Source organism: Aspergillus fischeri, genomic scaffold, assembly GCF_000149645.3.
Source record: "Aspergillus fischeri NRRL 181 1099437636264 genomic scaffold, whole genome shotgun sequence".
NCBI lineage: Eukaryota > Fungi > Ascomycota > Eurotiomycetes > Eurotiales > Aspergillaceae > Aspergillus > Aspergillus fischeri.
Genome location: NW_001509762.1, coordinates 199,844 through 224,745, shown reverse-complemented (window position 1 = coordinate 224,745; position 24,902 = coordinate 199,844). Strand labels below are relative to the sequence as shown.

The window sequence follows — 24,902 nt, the reverse complement described above, 5'->3', positions numbered from 1 at the left end:
GGAACAAATATTAGAAACGAGTTTGGTCGTCATCTAGACAGTTTAGTGATGGCTACATGGAGAAAGGTGACAAATATCAACATCAAACGCAGATATATATTTTGGAGTAAGGGCCCTTGGACCATCAGTCTTGAGGCCTGTCTAGTCGATCCAACCTGGACAGTCAAAATCTTCCGAGTTAAATTATCTGCACACATGGGCAGACTAGCACAAATCATCCATTGGTCTGACTCTCCATGCTTTGTCTGAGATTTGAGGTTCTCAACGCCTGAATCACATGCAAGGAATGTTGCGTGCGCGCAACTCTAAATTCCTTATTAGCTTCGGACAAGTCTAGATCCCTCAACGTAGATAGCATGAAGGTCGTTCATTCAGAGCCTTGATATGGAGGCTGGGGGTGTTCATATCCGACGTAGCAAAGCCTGTTGTGGCATCCGTCTGTTTGGACGATTAAACCACACACGTATTCATGACGAAAGTGAGCGAGAAAGCCTGGCAATTGCTGAGATAAAGGAACATTAGCCGAGGGCATAGAGAGGTCCCTCATCTAGGAATACTAGGGAGCAAGTGGTTACGTGCTGGGGTCCAATTCCAGTAAGGTACTGACAAACCACAAGCCAGTGTCAGCTTTCCGATCGGGCTCAATGATCCGAACCTCCAGCTCAGCCTGGCCAACGACAAGACAACGAAATATGGACCAGATCAACCGGCGGATCTTGTTTGTATCGCTGGTACTCTAAAAATAAGACGAGAATTAAGAGCGTGCACGAATGGGGATTGTGGAACCAAAGAGTATGGTGCGAGGGTCGAGTGGCAGCGGATCTTCATGCGTCATCCCAGCCACGGGCGTTGCCATGGCAGCCCTCCAGCCTGTAAACACCGCATTTTGAAGGCTGCAGTTTCATGTCACCTGCACTCGTTGTTGGAGCAGCAGCCATGCTCTACTCAATTGGGAGAAAACGAGCTTACGAAGTGGCATCCCTTTCATCCTTCAATTGTTCCATTTTTCAACCGCACCTTATCCTCTAAACATCCATCGAGCGCATCAGTTTACCATCTGTTTGTCCGAACCGCACCGCACCATCAGTTACCTGAGAGTCACCTGCAATTGGAAAGACGATAACTCCGTTCTGCTTTTGATACGTCAGCTGGATCGTTACAGCAGCAGCCCGTACATTGGACAGATTTCCCCCTTTCTGGATCCGCCGGGTACCTCGTGGCAAATTTATTCTCCTAGATCCATGGACATGTCAGGACACATGTATGAAGATAGTGGCTACGCAGCCTCTCGACGCCGTTCGCTTGCAACTCCACCACCCTCCATGACTCCAAGACACAATCGGACGCGTAGTCAAAGTGTGAGGGTGAGTAACGGAACTGTCAGCACAAATACCAGTGTCTCAAGTGGAAGGATGTCGGAAGCCACAAACATCACTCAACCGCCAGCGTATTCAAAAAAGTTTGTGGTGGTGGGAGATGGTGGTTGTGGTAAGACATGTCTTCTTATCAGTTATTCGCAAGGGTATTTCCCCGAGGTAAGTGTTTTATCCTTGAACGTCGGATTTGATGAGACTCATCCCTCACTCCTCAAATTTCCGCCTTTCAGAAATATGTTCCTACCGTGTTTGAGAATTATATCACGCAAACCACCCATCGAGCTTCTGGAAAGACAGTCGAACTGGCTCTCTGGGATACTGCTGGACAGGAAGAGTACGACAGACTGCGGCCACTCTCATATCCCGAAACAGATCTTTTGTTCGTCTGCTTTGCCATCGACTGTCCTGCATCGCTAGAGAATGTCATGGACAAGGTATTTTACTCACCTCTTGTCTTCCCGCAACATCTGACCAACATGAACAGTGGTATCCCGAAGTACTGCATTTCTGTCCCACCACGCCTATAATTCTTGTCGGTTTGAAGTCGGATCTGCGCACGAAGAGGACTTGCATTGAACTCCTGAAAACGCAAGGATTGACTCCCGTCACACCGGAACAAGGCGAGGCAGTTGCCAGAAGAATGAATGCTTCCTATATCGAATGCAGTAGCAAGGAAATGCGCGGTGTTGATGAAGTTTTTGCAATGGCAGTCGATACCGTCGTGTCTGCCGAAGAACAAGACTGGATGGGCACCAGCCAGGGTAACGGCCCCAGCAGCAAATTTGGAGGAGGTGGCGGTGGCCTCAGGAGCGGCAGCAAAAAGGTTAAGAAGCGTACTTGCAAGATTTTGTAAATCTTGTGCTTCTTCTCTCCGCTGGCTTGATTTTTCCTTGTTTTTCGGGTCTTCTTACAGCCGATTTCGGGGCCTGGCTGCCTCGACGCCGCGATGGACCAGATAACTCTCTTTTTGTACGTGGCATGCTACCCGAGCCGGATAATAGTTGGAAAGAAATATTCGGCTTCTGGCAGGTGTTGCGGATTGTCATTCCTTACTTCAGACATGCTGGTCAAGGTGGCTTTCTGATTTATGTTTCCTTCATGTTGCTATACCAGTTTGGACTTGATGATTGTTACCATGAACCCAACGATTACCCTTTTTGTCCTCATTTCCATTTGCGCGATTGACTCTATTTAACATTTGATGTCTGTCATGAACTAGCCTGAGGCAACTCTTCTGCATGCATGGCATGGGTGTTTACCGGCGCAAGCAACTGTCCCATGTGCCTGAAAGGATAAACTATCAAAACTGATGATTCTAAACACGTGCTTGGTATTTTTCTAGCAAAATCCGACGTAGTAGTGGTATCAAATAGCGGAATATGCAAACCAGTAAAATAAGTACATAGCTCGTAAAAGAAGTAGAACGATCATCATATGCAAGACACCGTGTGCTTACATCGCTAGTGACTTCTCGATTCTCCTTCGCTGAAACTTTGATCATGGCCTTCCCTTCCTTCCTCTCCATCATGTTGCCCTTCACCCTGTCTCGTCCCTTTCTGCTCATTATCTTCAGAGCGGCCCATGAAGTTCTCAAACTGTGACCAGAGAGCTTCGACGGAACTGAACTCATTGCCGACCTGCGTATCACGTTATTGACAGATTTCTAGGATCCATTGGTTTCGATGCTACTTACTGCAATGATACTTTCCAGGTTGCGGTTTAGGCGGTTGATGTTTTGGAGTACTTGCTCCATACCCTGTCGGTTCCGTCAGTATTGTAGTAAATAGTGTGACTCCAATCCATCAATGAAATTAATAAAGAAAAGGATTTGCACAGTTTGCATGATGCAGTCACTTCTGTGTCTTGTCCAACGCCGGATTGCTTACCACTGCGATTTCCCGAACCAGTTCCGCTCGCTGCTGCTCGAAGACTGTCGGGGTTGATCTCCTCGGTGTTGTTGACATTTTCGGCGCTGTACAACTGTTCTGGCTCGACAAGGGAAGATTCTTCAGTTGGATCAATCTGCTTAGTATCCGCCGTAAGGAATTGATCACGAAATATTATTTCTTGTGTATATTGTGGGATTGTCTGATTTGTTGTTGGACGCGTTGATGTGTTGCCATTTTGCGCTTTGTGGCTGATGCGGGGCGGAAGTGGCAGTATCTGATTGGACTTTGACCGCCTACCTTACCGCTTGTTTAGATGTCATGGACTCATGGTTCGCGATGGTGGTGGTTAGCTCGTTCTTTAAGTGCCCTTAAAGAGATCGAATAGAGAAAAGATGTCCAAACTTTCTACATCTTTAAGGAAAGTTGCTACAGTACGCAGAGAGAATGACGTTCATGGTCTGGATCGGAAGGCCCAAGCAGATTCTCTCAAGAGCGAACAAACACATCATCCATGACTGAAACGTTTGAAGCAATGGCTGCATTTCGAGAAACAGCATTGCAACAGACGTCGGCTGTTGCATAGTGGTATGGCACATGCTCTCGTTACGAAGTAATATTGACGCTCAGTGGGAGATTCAAAGGACTCTTAAGAATTCTGACACAAAGGTAGAATAGCAATGACAAAATGTCAATGTTTTCTTAAAGCCGGTCTGAATGGATACACAGCTGCTCAAAGAAGATTGTAATAAGCTATTCCTATCCAGTTTGCCCTCAACATTAAAGGCCATATAAGTAGCGCCCATTTATGGCTAGAAAGCAATGACAAGCGAAAGAAGACAGGCCAAATTGAACCTCATTTCTCCGCCATGTTAAGAAAGAGGCAATGGGGGCAGACACTAGCAGCACTGTTTGCCATCAGATTGTTGAAGAGGACACAACCAGGTAGCAAACACAAATTTCCAGGTATCCTCTAAACCCTGCACAATCAGCCTCCCTCCTCACCATATAAGAACCTGGCACGAGCTTCTCCATCTTGCTGAAGACATTCCTCCCCTTGCACTCAAGCCAGTCTTTTCCTTCTCATCTCCCAGCCGACAGCGTGTGCTTGGACCGACAAGAACGCGACAAATTTGCACAGTCGATGGCCCGTGACGGTCATACGATGACTTTTCAGAATCTTGACGGTGGATTAGACAAGGAGTACGAACGTCCCGGTCGCGCGGAAGACGACGACATATATGACTGGATTCGGAAATTATATCGCGATTCACGGGGTGCAGAGCTGCCGGGTATGGTGAATCCCAGTGTTCTTGAATGTATGTTCTGCCAGCAAACCGTGGCATGGGAGCCGGTTGCTACCAAATATATCGACAAGGTAGCTAGAGCCGTTGATAATTTCAATCAGACAATCTTCGACAAACTGATGGGCGACGGATAGGTCAAAGATCATCTCAGAGCACGTCCTTCACGAGCCAAACCGGGAAGCTGTCAACCGTGCAGCTTATGAATTGACCAGTCTCCTACAAAGGTGAGAGGGGCGGTATCTTACAGACAGTCAATAACTATTTTGCTGAGACGCTGTCCAACATTCGTCAGGAGCGCACTTTCCGACGCCTCAAAGCGAAGGGATTTCGCGACGGCGGTTACTTGTCTCTCAAACACGTCGTGGATGCGGTCCACCTTAGCAATGAGGACCAAGTGTCGAGAATATCCACGATATTCTTAAGGCGTACTACAAGGTTGCTCGGAGAAGATTCGATTGAGCTGTCGTGTGTGACTCTTCTGGTATCTGGCAAAGTCCGAAAATCTAGACGGTCTGAAAAAGCTGTTCGGCGAAGGGACATGCATAATCGATGCAATAAATATAGTCTCAGACCTGCATCTGCGGCGGCGTGCCCATATAGAAACTCTTCGCTCTTCAGCTAAGAGTCTATGAGTGTTCCAGTGGTCTCTTCTACATACGGAGGCGGTGGGTCGACAACATTCCTGAAAATCTGCTCTCGAGTCCTCTGTAGTTCCCTTTGAGAATTTTCGAGGTCAGCTGCGGCTGATTTCACTCGAGTGCGCATATTTGCTTCACGAGACTTGGCTTGTGTCAGCTGCATCCTAAGAAACACCTCCACATTCTTCATCTCATTGAAGGACTGCTGAATCATCGCGAGGCAGTTCAGGTCGACAAATATGTTATCGAAGAGAATTCCGCTTATCATGCTTCCGCGTGCTATAGTCATACGAGGGAGAGGCTGCACATCTGGATCCAGCCTCATTGCCTGAGATACTAGCACTTGCGTCTGGCTAGCTCTCGACTGGGCTCGGGACAAGCAGTTCTGTTTTCCAAAATCGGCAAGAATGCTTCCAAACCCCCACATATCTCTCTGACAGTGCTGCAGCGCTTCATACATGTCCAGCAAAGCTTGTTTGACAGTTAACTGTGCCTTTGCGAGGCACTGCGCTGCTTGGTAGATGTTATTCAACCGTCCGCTGAGCTCACCATACCAGGCTTGAGCAGCTTTTGTGGCTTCCTCCAGCGCATCTTCTTCAGGAAATTCAGCGGTCGGACCACCAAACAGATTCTCATAAAGCCTTTCAAGTTCTTCATGTAGCCTTAAGCGTTCAGTGCATGCCGCTTGGAGCTCTTTCCGCGCTGCGGTTGCCTCCTCAATCTGAGTCTCTAGCATCTCCTTCTCCGCCTTGATCGCACGCTCTCTCTCGAGGGCACTGTAGTACTCTCGCATCTCTTTGTCAGCTTTCTTTTCGAATTCGTCCCGCCTGCCAGACGCCCTGTACATGAGTCGACGGATTGTACTATCGCGGTATTTCCCATGTTCCTCACGTTCGATCTGTGTAAGCTCTGCAACCTTCTCAAGGCGGTCGCTGGTCTGCGCGAGTTGCTTACGTAGGTCAGACAGATAGGCTTCGTGGGATTTTAGCGTGTCAGGTGTATGTTCAACGGTTTTGAGATCAGCAAGAATCCGACTGTGGTGATCCCTCATAGTGGTAATGCGATCATAAAGAGCCATTGTGCCAGCACAGCCTTGTAAATTATCTTAGGCGGCTAACGTGTTCATACATTTATGTCACTGTTATAGAGCGAAGTGTGCGAAGCAACACGCAGTCTGACGCAGAATGAATGGAGAGGATGCTGTCTACCTGTCTAGTGCTAGCTGTGACGAAATACATAGGTAACCATGCAGGATTCCTAAAGTTAGACCTCGCCAAAGCCCGCCTAAGCCCGTGTGTACCCGCCAAGCACCCAGCCCATGGGTGGGTTTGGGTCTTACTTAGCAAACCTGTGGGTGGGTTATGATTCTCAGACCTAACCTAGAAACCTAATGGTTTGCTAAGTAACCTATAAAGTAAAAAGGGTCATGTGACTAGTTGTATTAAATTATGCTTATATTCATCCTATTTAGCTCTAGGCATAGATTTAAGATTAGATAAGTAACTAATTTTAATTCAGAGCTTTGCTTAAATAAGAATGAATTTTCTATGTTAGTTGACTGAATGGATTGTGTGGCAGCTGGAAAGTCAGCCCGCGATAAGGTATCTCAGTAGGTCAACAGAATATGAAGCACATATACGAGCGTGGTTTTTTATGGGGTACAGGAGACCTTAAGTAACTTCTGTTGACGTATCCCGTCATACACTTACTTTCTGAAATTAGGCCTGCTTAGTCTAGACGTGGATTGATTGTTATATTTTTTGAATTGCCTGAGGTTTTATTTATAAGATGAGAATCTGGTTTATTTCAAAACAGCTTGATTCTTTACAGATTTTCTTTATTTATGAAGCATCTTCCAAATCTCTATTCACGACAAGATCAGTACAGTCTCATGCCTAGGAACCACGGCGCAACACTATATAGACCTGTTGCTGTCCGTCTCCGCCAGTCCTGAGCTCAGGTCTATGTTTCATCTGGGACAAGAAGGACTGCAGGGTTGCTGCCAGGACATTATAGCTCAAGATGAACATGATCAATCTATTGAGCAGAAGGCTTGCACAGATGATGTCGATAAGTGTGCGCTCAGATCAGCGCCGGCCTTTAGAAAGGTCTAGGGGTCTATGTTCTGGATCATGCGGTGGTGTCGTTGAAGAATGTGTTGGCGTCGCCTACGTCTACGAAAAAGGTGTCTGACAGTGACGGGCAGTGTTTGTGGATTCAAGCAGTAGCAGTGACGACTAGCTTATAGTGATAGATGAGTTATGCCGGTGCGTAGATCTCCGCCTCGATAATTCCCAGATCGCCGTCCTCTGAAGCCACCGTCACACTCTGGCCAACAGTAGCATTGAGATCCAACGTCACATAACCCAGAGAAGTCGGGGTGCTCCCTTCATAGACTACGTTGTCGTCCACACTGATCTGAACTGGATACTTTGTCGTTCGGAAGCTGTGCAGCTTCATAACCATCTGCGACACATTGACTGGGCCGTCCCAAGAGTACTTGATCCAGGTGCTGTTTTTGTTCCCGTCACAGGACCACTCTGTTTCCTCGTCATCGTCGTAGGAACTGATCATGTCCTCCGTGTCACATCCAGCAGTGACGTTCAGAACCTCCACAGCTTTGCGAGAGATGGTGTATGATTCACTCGACGGTGTCGGACCACGAGAGAGAACAAAAGGAAGATCTGACCCGGGAATAACGGTGCTCAACCCGCCCTTACTGGCAAATGGCTTGGTGTTGAGGATGATCGTGGCTGGTTTGAGCCCGTCGGATGTAGCAGTCAGAGTCACCTTGCCGGCTCTTGTTGTAGACCGCAGCATGACCCGGTTGATTCCGTTTTCGACTGGGAGGGTAGTTGACAGGATGCAGTTGTCGGCACACTGCGCAATTCCGCCACGCCAGGAAGCCTCGCCAGAAAGAGCAAAGTCAATGATGCTCAGAGCAATGGGGTTCCTTTGGCCCTCTGCATCGACCACCTCAACATCCACCAAGGCAATATCCGCACCGTCAGCCACAAATCCAGATGGCCCGGTATGAGGCGTCAACCGGATACTGGCGGGCTCGCCAGCAGTCGTCTTCGTGTCCAGCACGGATCCACGAGCGCCCAACTGTCCTACGGCCCTGATCGTGCCAGACTGCCAAGTTACATTGGCGAAAGTGAAGAGGAATCGGCTGCTCTGCTCGCCCTTGCCCACAGACTTGCCATTCAGAAACAGCTCCACCTCTTCCGCCGTGGAAACAACATAGACATCCTTGACCGTACTATCGTTGTAGTTCCAATGCCCGATGATATGTCCTGCCAAACGCTCGACATCAACCCAGCTATCCCACATCACCTTGTGCGCGTACCACCCATCCTTCGGCAGCCGGACAGCATCCACCTCGCCGGACCGTCGGTAACTCTCCGCTCCTCGATGGTGTGTATTCGAGTCAGAAAATATAATATTCACCCCACCGGCATTAACCCTCGTCCCCGTCCCGGGCCGCTGTTCGAAATAATCAAACCATCGCCGCACATTCTCCACCGCATGCGAGTCCTGGTTGCGGTTGTACTCGCTCGCATCCTCCCCCTTGTACGGCGGCCCCGCCCCGTCCACATGATACGGCGGCGACCAGTCATCCCAGTACTTCCTCAACCCCTCGTCACGACTATACTCCATCTGCCAGAGGGGGATGCGCGCCCCCTTATTGATATACAGCATTTCGCCCCCGTACTCCGCCACGGAGCTATTCAGCATCTCGCGCGATCCCGCCGCGCGGCCCCCATGCGGATCGTACGTATCCCGCAGAGCCTTCATCTCGCTCATGTGCGCCTCCGAGACCCCGTGGTTGCCGGCTTCGTAGAAGATGACGCTGGGGTTGTTCCGGTTGTAGATGATTGCGTCGCGCATGAGCTCCGTGCGCTGCGCCCAGCGCCGGCCTGTTGCGTCGCCTTCGGAGTCGCCCGCCGGCAGGGCCTGGAGCAGGCCCAGGCGGTCGAGGGACTCGACGTCTTGTTTCCATGGGGTGACGTGCATCCAGCGGATAAGGGCGGCGTTACTGGCGAGGACGAGGCTGTTCGAGAAATCGGAGAGCCAGGGTGGGACGGCGCAGCCGAGGGCGGGCCATTCGTTTGTTGTGCGTTGGGCGTAGCCTTTTAGGTGGAGGGTGCGGTCGTTGAGCTTGAACGCGCCGTGAGTGAACTCGGTCTTGCGGAAGCCGGTACGGGTTTTGACGGAGTCGATGGCGTGGTTGTTGAGGAGTAGCGAGGTCCGGACGTCGTAGAGGTAGCCGTATCCCCAGCTCCAGAAGTTTATGTCGGAGAGGTGTGTTGCGGTGCGGATGGTCCGGGTCTCGTTTGCTTGGAGGGTGTACCGGCCGCCGGTGATTGTTTTGAGTTTCTTACCCTGCACGGCATCGTGGATTTCAACTTGGTACTGGAATGTCCTGGCTTGTGGATACTCGTTGCGAACTTGCGATTCTATGTTGATCGTAGCGCTCTTGCGGGGTATATCCAGGTCGGTGGCATAGATGTAAACCCCGGTGGTCTGCAGATTGGAGTACAACGGTAGAGTCTGGTACAGTCGATCCGTAACATGCAGGAAAACGTTCTTGTTGATCCCGCCGTAGTTGGCATAGAAATTCTTGTCGCTCCACTGGTATGGCGTACTGGTTGCCTTCTCCCTGTACGTCCAGCTATTGTCAATTTGAGCCGCGAGGACGTTGGTTTGATTGTAGAGCGTGACATCGCTGACATCAAAGCCAAAGGCCATGACCCCGTTCTCGCTGCGACCGATCCACTTGCCATTAAGGTAAAACTCCCCGGCGTGGCGGATGCCTTCGAACTCGAGAAAGACTTTCTTATTCCGGCTCGTGGCGGGCAGGTCAAAGTGTTTCCGGTACCAGGCAATTCCGGTGGACAGGTTGGCAATGTCCACGCGGAAAGCATCATCTTCATTCCACGAGTGGGGGAGTGTTGCGTCCTTCCAACCGTTGTCGTTGAAGGAAGGCGACTGTGCAGACGCAGGATTGCCCACGAGTACTTTCCACCCAGAGTTGAAGTTGTATTTCATACGGCCATCATCTCTTGCTTGGGCAATGAGCAGGAGAGAGAAGAAAATAAGGACTGAAAGAATGGACTCTCTCATTGTGAATATATCGACAGATACCAATTAGAGCTCTAGTCTGTGTATCGTCCTCGACTCACAACCCATTTATACCCTGGCATGATCAGATACTTCGCAGCCATCTTGCCACAATGGACAATCTGATGTCAGTTACCGATCCCAGCAACGGCAACTGCATAAGACGAGGGTGTCATTAATCCACCACTGGTAAGCATCCCCGAGATGGGCTGGGAGAGATCTCATCGCAGTAATCCGCTGTTCAATGGGTTGAGCAAAGGCCGAGCAACCTATGATGTCGAATTGAATCCAGGCGATCTGCATCGAATTAATATAATCTCCCTTAGCAATCGGCAAACGAGGCCAGAAACTCGCAGTGACGATGCTAGTCCCCCGCATTTCGGGTGAAGCTATCCCGACACTGGAAGAACCCTGCATGTGCTGGACGTCTGGTGAGCCACTTAGCCAACCTTTTAACATCGATCATTATATGCTGCACATGATGTAGAACTAGCACATATGACCATAGGGTGTGAAAAATAGGGCTTCTCGTCCACATGTAGAATGTGGTTAATTCCTGGAAAGCCCTTTTGCCTCTAAAGGAGCAGTGTGATGCTTTTAATGTGAGTGCTAGTAAATGTGGGTGAGGACTCTAGGGGCCCCTGTTACCCCTAGTAATGATAGCTTATTATTGGTGATAAGGGCTCTATAGGAGTAATGAAGGCTAACTTAGCAGCTAGCTATAGAAGAAATAGTGATTTGGCAGTAGCATCTCACAGCGTAGTCGATAGCCTCATGCCTCCAATGGAACACCCTTAAGCAGTATACCTCCAGACTGCTTCCAGATGGTCTCTTGGTTGGGGTATAGTAGTGCAGCTTACCCACGCTAACAGTGGAGTACCATCACTCTTCTTCCCTCACCAGCAAACTAGCCTCCGGCGGCACAAAAGTCGTGTTTATCGAATTTGTGACTCGGAAGCTGTCCTGTGATCGATGCATATTCTGTCTAGCGACATTGCTCCCAAGTTGTCTATCATTTCTTCCATACATCGTCTGGCACCAAGTAACGTTCATCTCTTGTTGAACAGCGTTAATCGTTCTATGTATCTGTATTTGCTTATACTGTTGTCACCCTGCACCGGAACAGGTAATGGATAGTCGGGCCAACTATGAAAGCCGACACCGTCGAGATCAGCGATCGGCAAGTGCTTTGCTTTTGCTGAATTGATTTATGTATTTTTGATAAACTGCCAAACGCCTCATAAGGCAATAAAAAAATGCGCAATATTGCCGCCTACTCCTACCAACTAGCAAGCCAACGGCAGAGACGTAAGACATAATAGTGAGACAGCACGGGGGAGTGTAATCGTCGAGATACTCCGTAGATAGGTTTTGGTTTAATTTTTCTTGCGAGTCTCCTTTTGATTAAAATTATCAGATTTTACCGTGTGACTACTCTTTTTATGGGCATATCTTTCATTTACTATCTGTTTCTCCGGCGGATGTCAGATTTGCGATTTGCGATATCAAGCATTGTCCAATTGATTCGGCTGGATGGGACGGAACTTGAGCGTACTACGGGAATTATCTGATCCTAGTGAGACCCTGGCCCAAACAGACCATATCTCATTCGTTGGTCTTTTCTCACTGCATTTCCGGTGGATTGTCTAAAATGAAGGGCTTCACAAATGCCACCGACTAACTGTTTCGGGGCATGCCTCAGTCCGGTCTGTTTGGTCCATGGCCCTCAAGCTTCAATATGGTTACCATGTAGACATACCTCACTGGAAAGTGGATGGACTCTTCATCAACATATAAGAGTCCTGAGATCTCTTTCAACATTGATTCAAATCTCTTTCAACATTGATTCGAATCTCCCAGACCAACTTCCTTCTCTCGTTGAAACCACTTCAAGATGGCCCATCGTCCTCAGCAAAGCCCCACTTCTCTCCATTTTCCAGGCCCCTACATGTCCATCGGCGATGGCACCACCACGCCGTTGGAGTTTGTCTACGCACTGGTAAGGACGCTAAGAAATCATTGGCCATCCAAATGCTTACGATAATGCGGACAAAGGACGAATATGGCGTCCACCAAGCCATCGATGAAACTTGTATGCCACGAGGACTGACTGTTCCAACTACACCGCCGGACTCCAGCACTCAGCGGAGTGAGCACGAAGGGCATAGTCTAGATCCACATATGTTCGAGGTCCTGCAGCACGATTGCATAAATAAAAATGTATTTTTGCAGTCCCAGCCCCACGTCGTGCACTATCACTAGCGCTAACCTGACTGAAACCTAGGTCCGACGGCGTATGCAGAACCGAGAGGCCCAGCGTCGCTTCCGCGAGCGCAAGGACCAGCAGCAGAAAACCCTCCAGCAAAAAGCTGAGGATCTTCAAATCAAATGCCAGACTTTGCTGGATCAGTACACAAGGCGGACGGACGAGGTCTGCCGCTTGCTCAAAGAGAATGACGCCCTACGAGCTGAGGCCAAGACCCTCCGCCAGCAATGGGAGCTTTTCTCCACTATTTTGCACAGGTCGAAAGGTTCCCGCTCCTCGTCTGTTGTTGTGAATGAGACTTCGCCGTCCCCGTCGCTTTGTTCTTCGGCTGAAAGGTCCAGGAAATTGGATGACTTCTGGCGGCGTCTGGATGATTTCACCGATGATAGGGAGAATTCCTCCAGTCTTAGTTAGTTATCCATCCCGTCTATGGTCTGACTTATTTCACTTTTTCACCTATATATGATGATATCCCTATCTCTTTTTCTTGGCTACATAATCGGAAAGGGCTTATTGAAGGGAATTGGATGGGATATATGTCCGCCTCAAACGGTGCTGCTGCCACATCGCGACCTCTGTCATTACTAACTGTGTATCTAATGCTGACAACTGAATTTACATCGTCTGGTTGGCTGCTTTTATCAGCGGCCCATCCTTTCCGACCCGAGAGGGAGTGCTGATTGGGTTACTACGGTGATTGTGGCTTGAGCAGTACTATGTACATCAACATGCTTCGTCTGCTAACCCGAACGGGAAATTGGTCCCTGCTTTGATTGGGATGAGACGCACTCGCTCATGTAGTCATACAAAAGATAAGTGATGGGAGCGTTGGCTCTCAATTCATCGGCGAGCTCTCTGAACTCAGTCATAACACGATCACCATGCCGTCCGCAGTTCCATCAAAACCATCATCGTCGTCCAGCTCATCGCCAGGAATCGAGGCCTCACCCAGGCTCCGTGGCAACTCCAAGCCCACCTTTTTGTTCATCGACTCGCAGGCCGACAACCCGCAGAATCCCTCAATAAACAAGCAAAAGCAGGCATTTCTCCTGCGAAACTACCACTGGAAGAAAAAGCAAGCCTCGATTGCGAGGCTAAAACCTTCAAAGCCGTCGAAACCATCCCCATGTCTTGTCCACGGCGGAACCTCGAATTTCTCGCCCGCATATCCTTGGGATGCCATTGCAGAAGAGAATGAAGAGTTCCAGTCAGACTGTCCGCAAGGAACGTTCAATCGGGTTGCAAAAATGTCGGAGATGTGGTCTCTGAAAGCGTATCTGAGCCAGGGTTTTGTGGATCCCTTTTCCGCTCGGCCGTGCAAATGTCCGACTCGATGAATCTGTATTTTCATCACTGTATGAGCTTCTCACGGTTCAATGAGTAGACACGCTGACGAGCCTAGTCCGGATCCACACCATCGCCTCCTGTTATCCCCTTGACTCCACCCGCATGAGCATTTGGTGGTGGCAGAGAGCAATCTCCCAGCCGGCTCTGCTCCAAGCACTCCTCTTCCTCACGGCGGGACACCACGCAACCCTCAAATCCAACAACGGAGTCGTCTCCACAGCCAGCGAGAAATCAATCAAAGACTCCCTCCGTCTCCGCGGGAACACCCTCAAAACGCTGAACGATATCCTGCAAGATCCCATAAAAGCCGTCGCAGAGTCCACCACCCTCATCGTAGCGTCGCTGGTTGCTATTGAGGCGGTGGATGCCAACTTTGAGGCTGTGCACGCACACATGAAAGGTCTAAAGAGACTCATCCATCTCCTTGGCGGCCTCGACGCCCTGGACCACATGACCATCTCCAAAATCTACCAGTACGTCCAGTTCCAATTCCCCATGAAGACGAAGAGACGGAAGTGACAAAACTTGTGCAGGAGCGATGTCAAAAGCGCAGCCCTCCAAAACTCCCGTCCCACATTTCCCATGTCCGCCCGCTGGCGCAGCGAGATTCTCCAGGAATTTACTCTCTCCCGCTCAACAGAACACCTTCACGTCTCTAAATCTCTCGAGGCACTGGGGAACCGCTTCTTCGCTGCACCGTGGTATCCGACCTTAGACAACACCTTGAAGACTTTCGTCCAGGTTCTACGGCGCCTGATAATCTACTTCGAGGCTGCGCAGCAGCAGCCCTCAATCGTCCTGCCGACGGACAACGACCTCTTCTTGGTGTTCGAGCACCAGCTCCTATCGACCGTGTATGAGACCGGCACGACTCTGTTGCAGGAGCCACTGCGCTTGTCACTACTGATCTACCTGAACCTGCGGATCTGGCATTTCCAGGCCTTTCCGTTCATGCAGTTCATGGTCGAGGCCTTGAGGAGGAGTCTGGTACCGGCATACGGACATGCCCAATCCACCGCGCCGGATCTCCTTTTCTGGATCCTGTTCGTCGGAGCGATGGCGTCGCAAGGCTATAAATGTCACCCCTGGTTCGTCAGCCGGTTAACGGAGATGACGCGTCGTCTGGATTTGGTCGAATGGGAGAAAGCGAGGGAAACGCTAGGTGGGTTTTTCTATACCGATCAGCCGGGCGAGAGAGGTGCAGAGAATCTGTGGAACGAGGTGCTTCTAATGGAGAGTTGTAAGTGCTTCTAGGTTCTTGATCCGAGCATGCGGCTAACGTTATGCCAGACCCGTACATCGCCCCAAAACCGACGTCCCAGGTCCTCGTGTTATGATGCTCTAAGAGCCACTCGTTCGCTGGAAGAGTTGCAGAACAACCGCATGGACAACATCACCGGTCTCGTGGTGCGTAGCTTTGGGTTCATACTGAAAACTACGTCAGAGGAAAGTGATCATGAGACAAAGCATGCAACTCAGGCTACGATGAGGACCGGGACGATCCAAAAGCGAGTGTCTTAGAAAATGTTAGGATAACAGTTAGAAAACAAAAGAGAAGAAGAGAACATCTCGACAGCGACACGAAGCTACATATTCTGTTCAACGCAAGCTTAAGCCAGGTAAAGGAAGGCACCCCCCCATAACCTCAAAACATACCCTCAAAAGGCGCGGGTGGGGAGGTCGACGCCGACCACTCCTCGGTACAATGTCCGTAGACGCCGTGGACTCGATCCCGAGTGCCCAAACCTGTTCTCCCACCAGAAGCATTCGTCGAACAGTCGACATCCACATACTGAACAACAGAGCATGGAGTAAGCTCAACAACATGACTCTGGAACATTCGTGAAACCATGCTGCCCAGTGAACCCGAAGGCCCAGAAGACAACAAAGCACCGTACGACAACTTACTAATTGGGAACAATTGTCACCTTACTTGAAAGGCTGACGGCTTTTTACTCCCTTGCGACCACTGAAAAAATAGGACGATTCTAAAATAGAGCTGGTAATAGTAGATAGTACTAAAGGAAATAAGGAGATAGAAAGCTAAGGTATAGCTACTATAGTATTATATAGTAGCTATATAGAGAGCAGGTTAATAGGTTATTATAGAGATAGGTTAGATGTTATAAATACAGATTATATTAAAGTCCTATACTAGTAAAGACTACTCCTATAGATTTCTTATATAGTAAACTATAGCTACCTATACTCCTTCTAATCCATGTACTACTACTGTGTTAAGACTCATGCTATTTACTTATACACCCTAAGAGTAGCTACATACGTAGTGTTCTGCCCGATAGTATTTGACGGTCTCTGCTGGTGACCCTCCGCACCGAATCAGGACTCAGTCAGTCTCACTATGGCAGTGGCCAAGGTAACCTTGTCATAGACTCATAGTAGTTCTGGCGAGTGGCGATGGGGGATTGGCATGCTTCCCTAGATATAACACAATTATAATAACAATTACAATGATATAGTGACATACAGTTGACAGAGGCTGGGGGTGATGTCCCACACATTTTCGAGACAAATCATTAAAAACGGACGCCCCTAGCGGCTTGAAGATAAGAAGCTTAGCATAGCACCTATACACAGCAGCTAACTACGCCTTGCAGTGGCTCACTCCCGCCTCAACCAATAATTTGCAGTATTGGAAATGCAACCACACGATCGGTGGTGGAAAGAGGTCTTTCGATGTCCGCTCTTTGCCGTTGTAGAAGATGTTCTTCAGCCTGAACTCGGCCATGCCCTCGTCTATGTAGATATCAGTCGTGATTTCGGCGAGGTTTTCCATGTCCCGAGGGACTCCTGGATTTTCCGACGGGGAATGGGCTCCCCACAGGACGACGGATCTGGGAGTCTTCCCAACGACGACGAAGTGATTAGTTATATTTGTCCCTAGAACAGAACGTCAGCAATGCGCATTCCCGCCACTAATCTCTATCGAGCCTCGAGTCTTGGTCGGTGTTCTACCTTCTTCGTAGGTACTGTTCAGTAGCTGCTTTTTATCCCACAGCATCGAGTCCTTGTTAGAGTCATTTCGTCCCAGTCGAGCTAATATGTTGCGCTGGATGGCGTATCCTGTACATAAAAAAAAGGAAGCAGTCAGTCAGTAACAGTAACACCGTTGTGATAGTTCCTGTCGGCTTCCCAGCAGCTCCCAGGCCTTTTGCGTTCTCGACGCTACGCTCGAGAGCACTCACCATAACCACCCCATACGCCCGCACAGAACCTCTCGAGGAGCTTTGAACCCCCATTAAGGGCATCATCGACCAATTCCGGTGGGATCTGGGATAGCGGCACCTTTCGCACGCATGAGTCGTTCAGGGAAGGATGAGTTCCCGGGTTGTGCTGCTTGAAGTATTTGCTCTGAAACAGAGGATCATTTTCGGGTCCAAATGGCTCAAAATAGCAATGCATGGTCCATAACTGCCAGCCCCCAGCACCAGCTACAGACGCTGCAGCTGAAAACTTGCAGAGGGTTGCTACCCCTGAGCTCGTAACCCGGAAAAACGACATGCTCCTGTCAGGAAGTATCCAAGTTCAGGTACAGACAAGGAGATTATGACGAGAATCGCGATCAAAAATTTCAAGCCTATATACCGCCTCCGGTACTTTCCAAACCAGTAGGACATCCTGCCCATTTTTTTTTTTTTTTTTTTTTTTTTTTTTTTTTATATTCTCCCTCGCGAGATTTCAACATCAAAACAACCCCCCGCCGATTACTCAGCGGCGAGTGACCTCGTCTCTAGTATAGCGATTTTGGTTTCATAAGGTGCCGAACGACCGAAACCGCCGAACCATTAAATAACCGCGTTGCGGACTCCAGAGAGGGCGGGCTTCGGGAGACCGACATTTCTGGCGGATCTTGGACAAGGCCAGGCGAAGAAAGTGGGACTGATTGCTCTGACAGTGGTAGGACGCAATTGACAGAGTCAAACCCTGAAAAGTCAAGATGGATATGTCTCATTCACCCGCTTTACAAGCCAGCCCGGAGGACATGTCGCATCTGCTTCAGCTGTCGACGGCCACGGAAGAGGTGTCTCAATACCCTCACTGGCAAATATATCTGCAGGCTCCCTCGTACATCTGGGATAAGGAAGGGACCTTGTCGATCTCTGAGATCACGGCTGCACGGATATGATTGGTGCATCCTCAATGCGCATATACTGTTTTTTTTTTTTTTTTTTTTTTTTCGATATTTGGATATTTGCATATCATTTACCCTGATCCCTCGCAAAAGAGGGATATGCAGGCTACCACAACTATATATATTTTTAAGTACGTACAAGTAAAGTATTCCACTTCCTGAGTGAACTTAGAGCCTCGTCAAGGCCTGCTGTGGCCCAGCGTTAGGCTTCCCTCATAGCCCGCGACTCCAAAACTGCCGTGACGCCTTAGCGAAGTCCAGCACAGCAATAACTATCCTAGCCGATGAGATAGTGTCTAGTTTACCTTTCTTGCCTTGCTTGAGCCTCCCAGCAGGCTTACGACGCTGCTAAATGCATGTCCTACTTCACTCCATGGTTTTATTTAAATTTCCCTTAAATCTGGACAGTCCACCAGCACATAGGTGACTGTTCTTGTGCGCCGCACACGCACTGGTCGTTGTCGCGGAAGCCAGAGGCCTTGACATATGTAGATAGAGTTGATGGGCGACCTTGAACACCACGCTGATAGAGTAGAAGATGCCAATGAGCTCCACTACTTGAATCGGCCACCGGTTTTTCTTGGACTTGTTTCAATTCGACAACCTGCAGGTTGTTGTCGAGTGCCATGACAGCTGCACTGAGGTGCCCCTCGCGTCCAGAGGCATCTGAATAGACAATGATGCCTGATGTGGATCGTGCGGCTTCGGCTCGCTCTATGGCCGTTTCTCGGTCTGATCCAATTTCAATCTCCGCGATGGGTTCGTGTCGCCACGGTGGCAGTGGGCTTGGATGGGTCGTCTCTAGCTCGGTCCAATCTTTTGCCATTTTCCAGAGCACCGTGTGGAGTTCGAAGTCGGTGTATGGATTCCATGAGAATATGCAAGTTCTACGTGAAGCGTAGGTTTGTTATCAAAACCGTCTCTTAAGGGCGGTGCATCATGGATGGGTTGTCTTAACATTAGACAAACAGACTACTCCCTTCTTGTCTGAAGGATATGCCTGCTTTCTGGACTCCATAGCCTTTCACACGTATTCAGTAGCGATTGCTGTCACTATTTTAGATTACTTCAGTTCGCGTGGAATATGAATGATATGTAGATTCTCCACTGGCTCATGGGTTTAGGGTCTTGTAATCTAAAACCTCAGGGATCTGATCAAGGATTATTGAAGAACAGGAATCATGCTAGGTGCTATGTAGCAAGAATAGTCATATTAACAAGTCCTAGACCAAGTGAGAAGGTATTTGATACTTTCGAGCCTCATCTACCAGGGCACCCTGTCCCCATTATAATTAACAAATTGGCCAGATGTAGTTGACTTGCTCGCTGCATCGATCTGCAAAGGTGTTAGTAATCCTCGGATAGTCATAATCAATATTCCTTCATACCTGACGTGTAATTCCCCGGACAGTATCCTCAACGGTCACCGGAGCCTTCTCTAATCCATTGAACTTCGCAGCGCGGCTGCCCATATCGGTTTGGACAAGTCTTATTCATGAAGAAATGAGACATCCAGCATCAGTCTTACTAAATCCTTTACAGAATGGGCTTTGGACTTGAGCCTACCCCGGATCAATCGACAAAGCTATCAAGTGCTTATTCTCGGCATCAATCTTCTTAATCAGATAATTTCCAGCCACCTTCGACATCCCATAAGCTGCAGTTAACGAAGGCATTTGTTCAATTGCAGAAATGCTCGCCAGAAGCGTAGAGATATAAACAAACTTGGGAGTACTGGCTTTCTGTAGCAACGGTGCCATGGCTCTGAACAGCCTAAGCGGTCCCAGCGTGTTCACCTCAAAGTGAGAAAGCACGTCCAAGTCAGCCATTTCCTGAATCAGGCCCCAGTGGTTGCATATTCCTGCATTGGCAATGACAACATCGATGTGCTCGATATGATGCTGCGTCTGGATTTCGGACGCGGCCTCCGCAACGCTTGATGGGTTGTCGACGCTAAGCGGCACGATAATCAGACCACAGCCACGACCCTTTGGCAGCGTACTGAGATCTTTCGCTTTCCCAGACGAGATGTCCCGAACAGTTCCAATGACAGTAGTGCCCGGCTGGGCAAGATAATGTGCTGCGAGGCCTCTCCCAATGCCTACAGACCGAATTAAACCCTGAGACATATATATTGGGAGGTTGTTATTGGCTCACCCCGATTGGCTCCAGTGATAAGAATAACACGGCTCATCTTAAGGTGTGCTGCACTTAATAGCGTTGTTCGGCAATTTGGAAGATCGGATGTGCAGGTAACTGGTTTCTCACCAGGGTAGTGCCTTTTTCTGGACGAAATCTGCGAAGTTATATAGTTACTATCTTCGAGGCTCTGCCTGAGGCCAGCAGTCCCGATGTTGATCCGTCGGGCTTTGCGATTGGGTAAGTCGCTCACCTCTTTGCATTTCCCTAGGAACTAAGTAGCAATAGTCAAAATCTCCATTCTTTAGGCTCTTCGCGATATTATACCAACTCCGGATGGTCTATTATCGGGTTTCGCATAGTGTTCGTGTGGGTTCCCTCAGTTCTGGGTCCACTGCGCACATTCTTCACCGATGATTAAGCGGAGCGGAGCGTACTGTGTACATAGGCAGCTACAGAGATGCATTGCAGGTTGACAGAACACCCAGAAAGTTGGTTGCTCCGTGTCACCCTGTATTCAAGCCCGTAGGATAACGGAGGACTAGTCAGAGAGAGTATCCTAAACCGCTTTTCGAGGCAATGCCGATCACTTGCACGCCTACCGCTGAGTCAGCGGTAGCAGCGTGATATTGTAGTTCTGCATGCCATGGATATATAAACACATATACAGGTCTTCCAGTGTTGTTATCGCGAAAGAGTCTCATATGAAATTGAGGTACCCGGCAAGTTTACACTCGGCTGCAAAAACAGTCACGATGGCTAAGCGAACTGTCGTAGTGATCGGTTCTACTGGCTCTCAGGCACGTCTTCCCACATTGCATAGAGATATGAAGACCGCTTACCTTGGTGCCTATAGGGTGGATCCGTGGTTGCAGAATTTCTGAAGCACCCTGATCTCTATCATATTCGGGCAATCACCCGTGACCCTGCCAAACCCGCTGCGCAAGAACTCGCTGCCCGCGGCGTCGAAATCCAGCGTGCAGACTTGGAGGGGGGCAGAGAAGTTCTTACTGCTGCCTTCGATGGTGCACACATTATCTATGCACTGACAGATTTTTGGCAGAAGCAGTCTGCCACGGCCGAGGTCGAGCAGGGAAAAGCTATTGCTGATGCTGCCGCCGCGACAACAACCCTCCAACACTTTGTCTGGAGCGCTTTGCCCGACCCAGTCGCTCTGTCGGGTGGCCAGTTTCTTAATGTACATCACTGGAAGGGCAAGAGCTTGGTCACCGAGTACATCCAGACGGAGAAACCCGAATTGTGGGCGAAGACCACCACCATCCTTTTCCCCAATTACTTTGAAAACTGTCTGACCAGCCCCGACCGGTATCTGCCCGTCAAAGTAAGACAGCCTTCCAGCCTGGCATAAACTGATATGGAATGGCTGAGTACTCACGTTGGAATCTCGACTCAGGACGAAGCAGGTACCTATAGTCTCAAATTCCCTCACAGTCCGAACACGGTGATGCCCAACGTTGCTATCGCTGATACGGGCAAGCTGGTCCACCTGGTCGTCGAAGCCGGTTCGGCCTACTTCACAAAGGTTATTGCGTTCTGGGCCCAAGCCCTGTCGGAGGCGGGGAAGCTGGCTGAATTGGGGAATTGTATGGTTACTCCGAATTATACTGTCTACATTGTTAATTCTGATGTTAGACCACAATGTCCCAACTCGCTACCACCAGTCCAGCGCCAGCGACTTCCAGAAGCTCCTCATGTTCCGTGACGGCATGTCTGAGAACATTGCATTGGACTTCACGGAGCAGTTAATGATTTTTGAAAAGTGCGGCAATGTTTATGCACGAGATGAATTCGTGCAAGCCAAGGAGGTGGGTCAACGATTCTCTTCTCCGTCCAACATCAACTGTTTATTTGGCATCACATGCGCTGACCTATATTAGATCCCTGGGCTGCGACTTCAAACCTGGTCTGAGTTCATTCGACGGCATAAATTGCTGGAGGAGCATTAAGCAGGCTACCCTAGCGCACAAGTCTCCTTCCGTGTATCTGGACAAGTCATCATATCCAGTAAGATAGACAATAGGATGAAAAACGGTCTCCTTCGATTCTGACCCACGTCGACGGAAGGTGGGCTCGTCATCATCGTGGCTATCAATTTGGGTGGAGCTTTACCAAGTGTCTAAAGGGACCCAACCTGATACTTGCCGATTACTCAGCGGAACCGGCGGCTTTTTGGGGTGGCTGACGATGCCTTCAGAGAATATTCTTTTCAACAATGTCGCATGAAGCTTGCAATGCACTCAGGTCCTCAACTAGTACTTGATTTTCCAGAAACTAGTAGTGTCTCTTTTGCGTTATATGAGCAATGCCCAGGAAACGCCCACAGAGTATGCGTTCGCGGCTAGCACAGAGGGGTCCTCGGACACCGAGACGGAGAGCATGCGACTCCTGTTACAAGAAGAAGGTGCGTCTAACGCGTTGCTGGACTCAGCATGGATCTAGTCTTACCCGTCCGTCTCCGGCCTCAACAGATCCAATGTGATGCAGAGTTTCCCCAGTGCAATTGGTGCAAGCACCATAATCTCGCCTGTACCTATAATAGAATTTGGGGCCAGACAGGCGTAGGGTATGGCTATGACTCGATATACTACACGCACTGGATATTCTGATTTGCTTTGCATGCCTTTATTCGCATTTGCCATGCTTTCCGTTCTTCAGGCCTCCAAGTGCCGCCTGCCGTAATGCATAATGTCAAGAATTCTCAACTAATTCTTCTGGTTAGTAATCAGGTGACTCTAACGCCTAAAGAGGGTGCGCAATGTCTCCTTGGAGACCCATTATGTATCCCCAGTGGCGGATGTGCGCTTCCAGGTCCGCCCCGAGCGGCTGATCGGACATGGCATTTGAGACCAGGAAATACATTCCTGAACAACGTCACCTATCTTGGAGGGCACCACGTATTCTCTGATGAAGGCCGGAAATGGATTGAGTCTCAGGTCGGAGAAACTATTAACTTCGACAAGTTGTCCTCTCTCGAACTTCAGTGGTTGAAACCGCTTCGTTTGTATGCGGACACCACAGTACCTCCTGCTTTACGTCCGAATCTTCCTAGTAGACCAGAAGTCGAAAGATACATTCTGGTCTATAGCTCATCCTTTCAGTGTCTAGTTTTCCCCGTGATTAGCAGGTCATTTTTCGAGAAGACACTGGACCTCGCTTACAGTCCCGTCCAGCCCTCAGGTTCAGCCAGCGCCAAATCCTGCGTGTATTCATTTCTCTCTCTAATATCCTTGTTTGGTTTTGATGACAACATACACGGCGCCACGGACTGCCAATCGTATGCATCGGCGGCGCAGAGCCTTTTGACACCGGTGGTTGAGGAGATGACAGTCGATGGACTCCAGTCATTGATCATGCTGGTATGTACAGGTCCTGCCTTACCATGGCCTTCTTTTAGCGCCTAATCGAACTGCCAGGTGCAACTCCATTATTTTCTAGGTGACCTCCAGTCGGCAGCTGTGACTTTGTCAATGGCCACTCGTCTTCTGTATGCACTGGGGGCTCACATATTACCTACCAATAGGAGTTCAGCTGCGTCCTTACTCGCATACGACAAAAGCGAGCTGGGATGCCATCTGCGAGACCTCTTCTGGCTGTGTTATTCATTCGACAAAGATATATGTCTACGGACGGGCCAACCACCGTGTATGAATGATGCACATTGCGATCTTACTCTGCCTTCAGATTATGTGTGGCTACAGGATATCAATCTACAGCAAACCATTCCACAGATAAACAATCATACTAATCCCCTTTTTCCTTGGGATCTCCGTCTCTCGATGCTGAAGTCAAGGATATACAATGAGCTCTACTCCGCTAGTTCCCTTCATCAGTCCGTATCCGAGTTGCTGTCGAGCATTCGAGGCCTCGACGAGGCATTAGAGCAATGGAGGCTATCGCTACCCGGGGAGTTTCGACCGACGCTATACTTTTCCGGGGAGACGCCTGTTAGCGCCAACGTGAATACGCAGGCGGTAATGTTGCGACTCGCATACTATTATTGCATAACCACCATCCATCAAGCAACCAGCAGACGCCAAGTCTCCGAAACTGATCTTGCAGGGCCGAGACTCAAGGAGATCGGTTCAAGTACAAGTCTCTCTATCGCCGCGAGTCGTTCAACACTGTCTTATCTTCATAGAGTGTTGCCTGTGGTGAAAGGGGAATGCTTTTGGTATGGGTGCTGATGTTGAATGCTGAGACTCAATTATAGCTGACGGTCGCCTCACGAATCAGGATCATTCTCTTTTACGCCATAACTGCGGTGTTGACTCTCTTCTGCAATATCATCTCTAATCCCCACGATACTGAAGCCAATCATAATGTGAACTTGCTGCAAATGGTTCCCGGCTTAATCCGCAGGATCCCTATCCGGAAGTTAACCCTCGGCGAAGTCATCCACCTACAATATCTCGACGGCTTTACTGCCGAACTGGCGGCCATTTGTGTGCGTGCTGTATCCAAGTCACAGCAGAGCGCAACCGACCCGGACCCGTAGACTTTGGCGTGAGGGACCAAAGTACCCTGCTTCTGTAGGGTGATGAGGGGTGGTGATGAGGACTCTCGAGTGGTGATGAACGACAACTTTACCAAGCAAAACCCACGCTAGGCTACTGATCTGGCTGCTGTTAAATAGGCGAGAGCCCTG

General features: G+C 49.4%; 11 protein-coding genes across 11 annotated transcripts, besides 4 other annotated features; 6 read left to right on the top strand and 5 right to left on the bottom strand.

Annotated features, from left to right (window-relative positions):
• Positions 1–1,322: 1,322 nt before the first annotated feature.
• On the top strand, positions 1,323–2,229 carry NFIA_072930 (Rho4-like protein; the record flags this gene model as incomplete). Its single annotated transcript, XM_001259274.1, has 3 exons — positions 1,323–1,535; positions 1,607–1,810; positions 1,861–2,229. 3 exons carry the CDS (start codon positions 1,323–1,325, stop codon positions 2,227–2,229), a joined length of 786 nt encoding a protein of 261 aa, XP_001259275.1.
• Positions 2,230–3,039: 810 nt separating this feature from the next.
• NFIA_072920 (uncharacterized protein) lies at positions 3,040–3,340 on the bottom strand (the record flags this gene model as incomplete). The annotated part of the gene is made up of 2 exons (XM_001259273.1): positions 3,040–3,132; positions 3,263–3,340. 2 exons carry the CDS (start codon positions 3,338–3,340, stop codon positions 3,040–3,042), a joined length of 171 nt encoding a protein of 56 aa, XP_001259274.1.
• An 808-nt stretch (positions 3,341–4,148) lies between these two features.
• NFIA_072910 (uncharacterized protein) lies at positions 4,149–4,703 on the top strand (the record flags this gene model as incomplete). Its single annotated transcript, XM_001259272.1, has 2 exons — positions 4,149–4,207; positions 4,364–4,703. The coding sequence occupies 2 exons, from the start codon at positions 4,149–4,151 to the stop codon at positions 4,701–4,703; spliced, it is 399 nt and encodes a 132-aa protein (XP_001259273.1).
• Positions 4,704–5,187: 484 nt separating this feature from the next.
• Positions 5,188–6,285, bottom strand: NFIA_072900 (uncharacterized protein; the record flags this gene model as incomplete). Its single annotated transcript, XM_001259271.1, has 1 exon — positions 5,188–6,285. The coding sequence occupies one exon, from the start codon at positions 6,283–6,285 to the stop codon at positions 5,188–5,190; it is 1,098 nt and encodes a 365-aa protein (XP_001259272.1).
• Positions 6,286–7,466: 1,181 nt separating this feature from the next.
• Positions 7,467–10,334, bottom strand: NFIA_072890 (putative cell-associated beta-galactosidase; the record flags this gene model as incomplete). Its single annotated transcript, XM_001259270.1, has 1 exon — positions 7,467–10,334. The coding sequence occupies one exon, from the start codon at positions 10,332–10,334 to the stop codon at positions 7,467–7,469; it is 2,868 nt and encodes a 955-aa protein (XP_001259271.1).
• A 1,805-nt stretch (positions 10,335–12,139) lies between these two features.
• Positions 12,140–12,187: a microsatellite.
• A 38-nt stretch (positions 12,188–12,225) lies between these two features.
• On the top strand, positions 12,226–13,011 carry NFIA_072880 (bZIP transcription factor; the record flags this gene model as incomplete). The annotated part of the gene is made up of 2 exons (XM_001259269.1): positions 12,226–12,330; positions 12,616–13,011. The coding sequence occupies 2 exons, from the start codon at positions 12,226–12,228 to the stop codon at positions 13,009–13,011; spliced, it is 501 nt and encodes a 166-aa protein (XP_001259270.1).
• Positions 13,012–13,478: 467 nt separating this feature from the next.
• On the top strand, positions 13,479–15,281 carry NFIA_072870 (uncharacterized protein; the record flags this gene model as incomplete). The annotated part of the gene is made up of 4 exons (XM_001259268.1): positions 13,479–13,884; positions 14,000–14,417; positions 14,478–15,184; positions 15,235–15,281. The coding sequence occupies 4 exons, from the start codon at positions 13,479–13,481 to the stop codon at positions 15,279–15,281; spliced, it is 1,578 nt and encodes a 525-aa protein (XP_001259269.1).
• A 1,268-nt stretch (positions 15,282–16,549) lies between these two features.
• NFIA_072860 (uncharacterized protein) lies at positions 16,550–17,466 on the bottom strand (the record flags this gene model as incomplete). The annotated part of the gene is made up of 3 exons (XM_001259267.1): positions 16,550–16,845; positions 16,921–17,028; positions 17,151–17,466. The coding sequence occupies 3 exons, from the start codon at positions 17,464–17,466 to the stop codon at positions 16,550–16,552; spliced, it is 720 nt and encodes a 239-aa protein (XP_001259268.1).
• Positions 17,467–17,590: 124 nt separating this feature from the next.
• Positions 17,591–17,623: a microsatellite.
• Positions 17,592–17,623: a microsatellite.
• Positions 17,624–18,119: 496 nt separating this feature from the next.
• Positions 18,120–18,143: a microsatellite.
• A 1,218-nt stretch (positions 18,144–19,361) lies between these two features.
• NFIA_072850 (SDR family oxidoreductase) lies at positions 19,362–20,291 on the bottom strand (the record flags this gene model as incomplete). The annotated part of the gene is made up of 4 exons (XM_001259266.1): positions 19,362–19,433; positions 19,486–19,585; positions 19,664–20,198; positions 20,255–20,291. The coding sequence occupies 4 exons, from the start codon at positions 20,289–20,291 to the stop codon at positions 19,362–19,364; spliced, it is 744 nt and encodes a 247-aa protein (XP_001259267.1).
• Positions 20,292–20,991: 700 nt separating this feature from the next.
• On the top strand, positions 20,992–22,203 carry NFIA_072840 (NmrA-like family protein; the record flags this gene model as incomplete). The annotated part of the gene is made up of 5 exons (XM_001259265.1): positions 20,992–21,012; positions 21,093–21,578; positions 21,651–21,840; positions 21,890–22,062; positions 22,135–22,203. The coding sequence occupies 5 exons, from the start codon at positions 20,992–20,994 to the stop codon at positions 22,201–22,203; spliced, it is 939 nt and encodes a 312-aa protein (XP_001259266.1).
• Positions 22,204–22,583: 380 nt separating this feature from the next.
• NFIA_072830 (transcription factor domain-containing protein) lies at positions 22,584–24,752 on the top strand (the record flags this gene model as incomplete). Its single annotated transcript, XM_001259264.1, has 5 exons — positions 22,584–22,658; positions 22,726–22,815; positions 22,951–23,613; positions 23,671–24,428; positions 24,491–24,752. The coding sequence occupies 5 exons, from the start codon at positions 22,584–22,586 to the stop codon at positions 24,750–24,752; spliced, it is 1,848 nt and encodes a 615-aa protein (XP_001259265.1).
• Between the last annotated feature and the right edge of the window lie 150 nt (positions 24,753–24,902).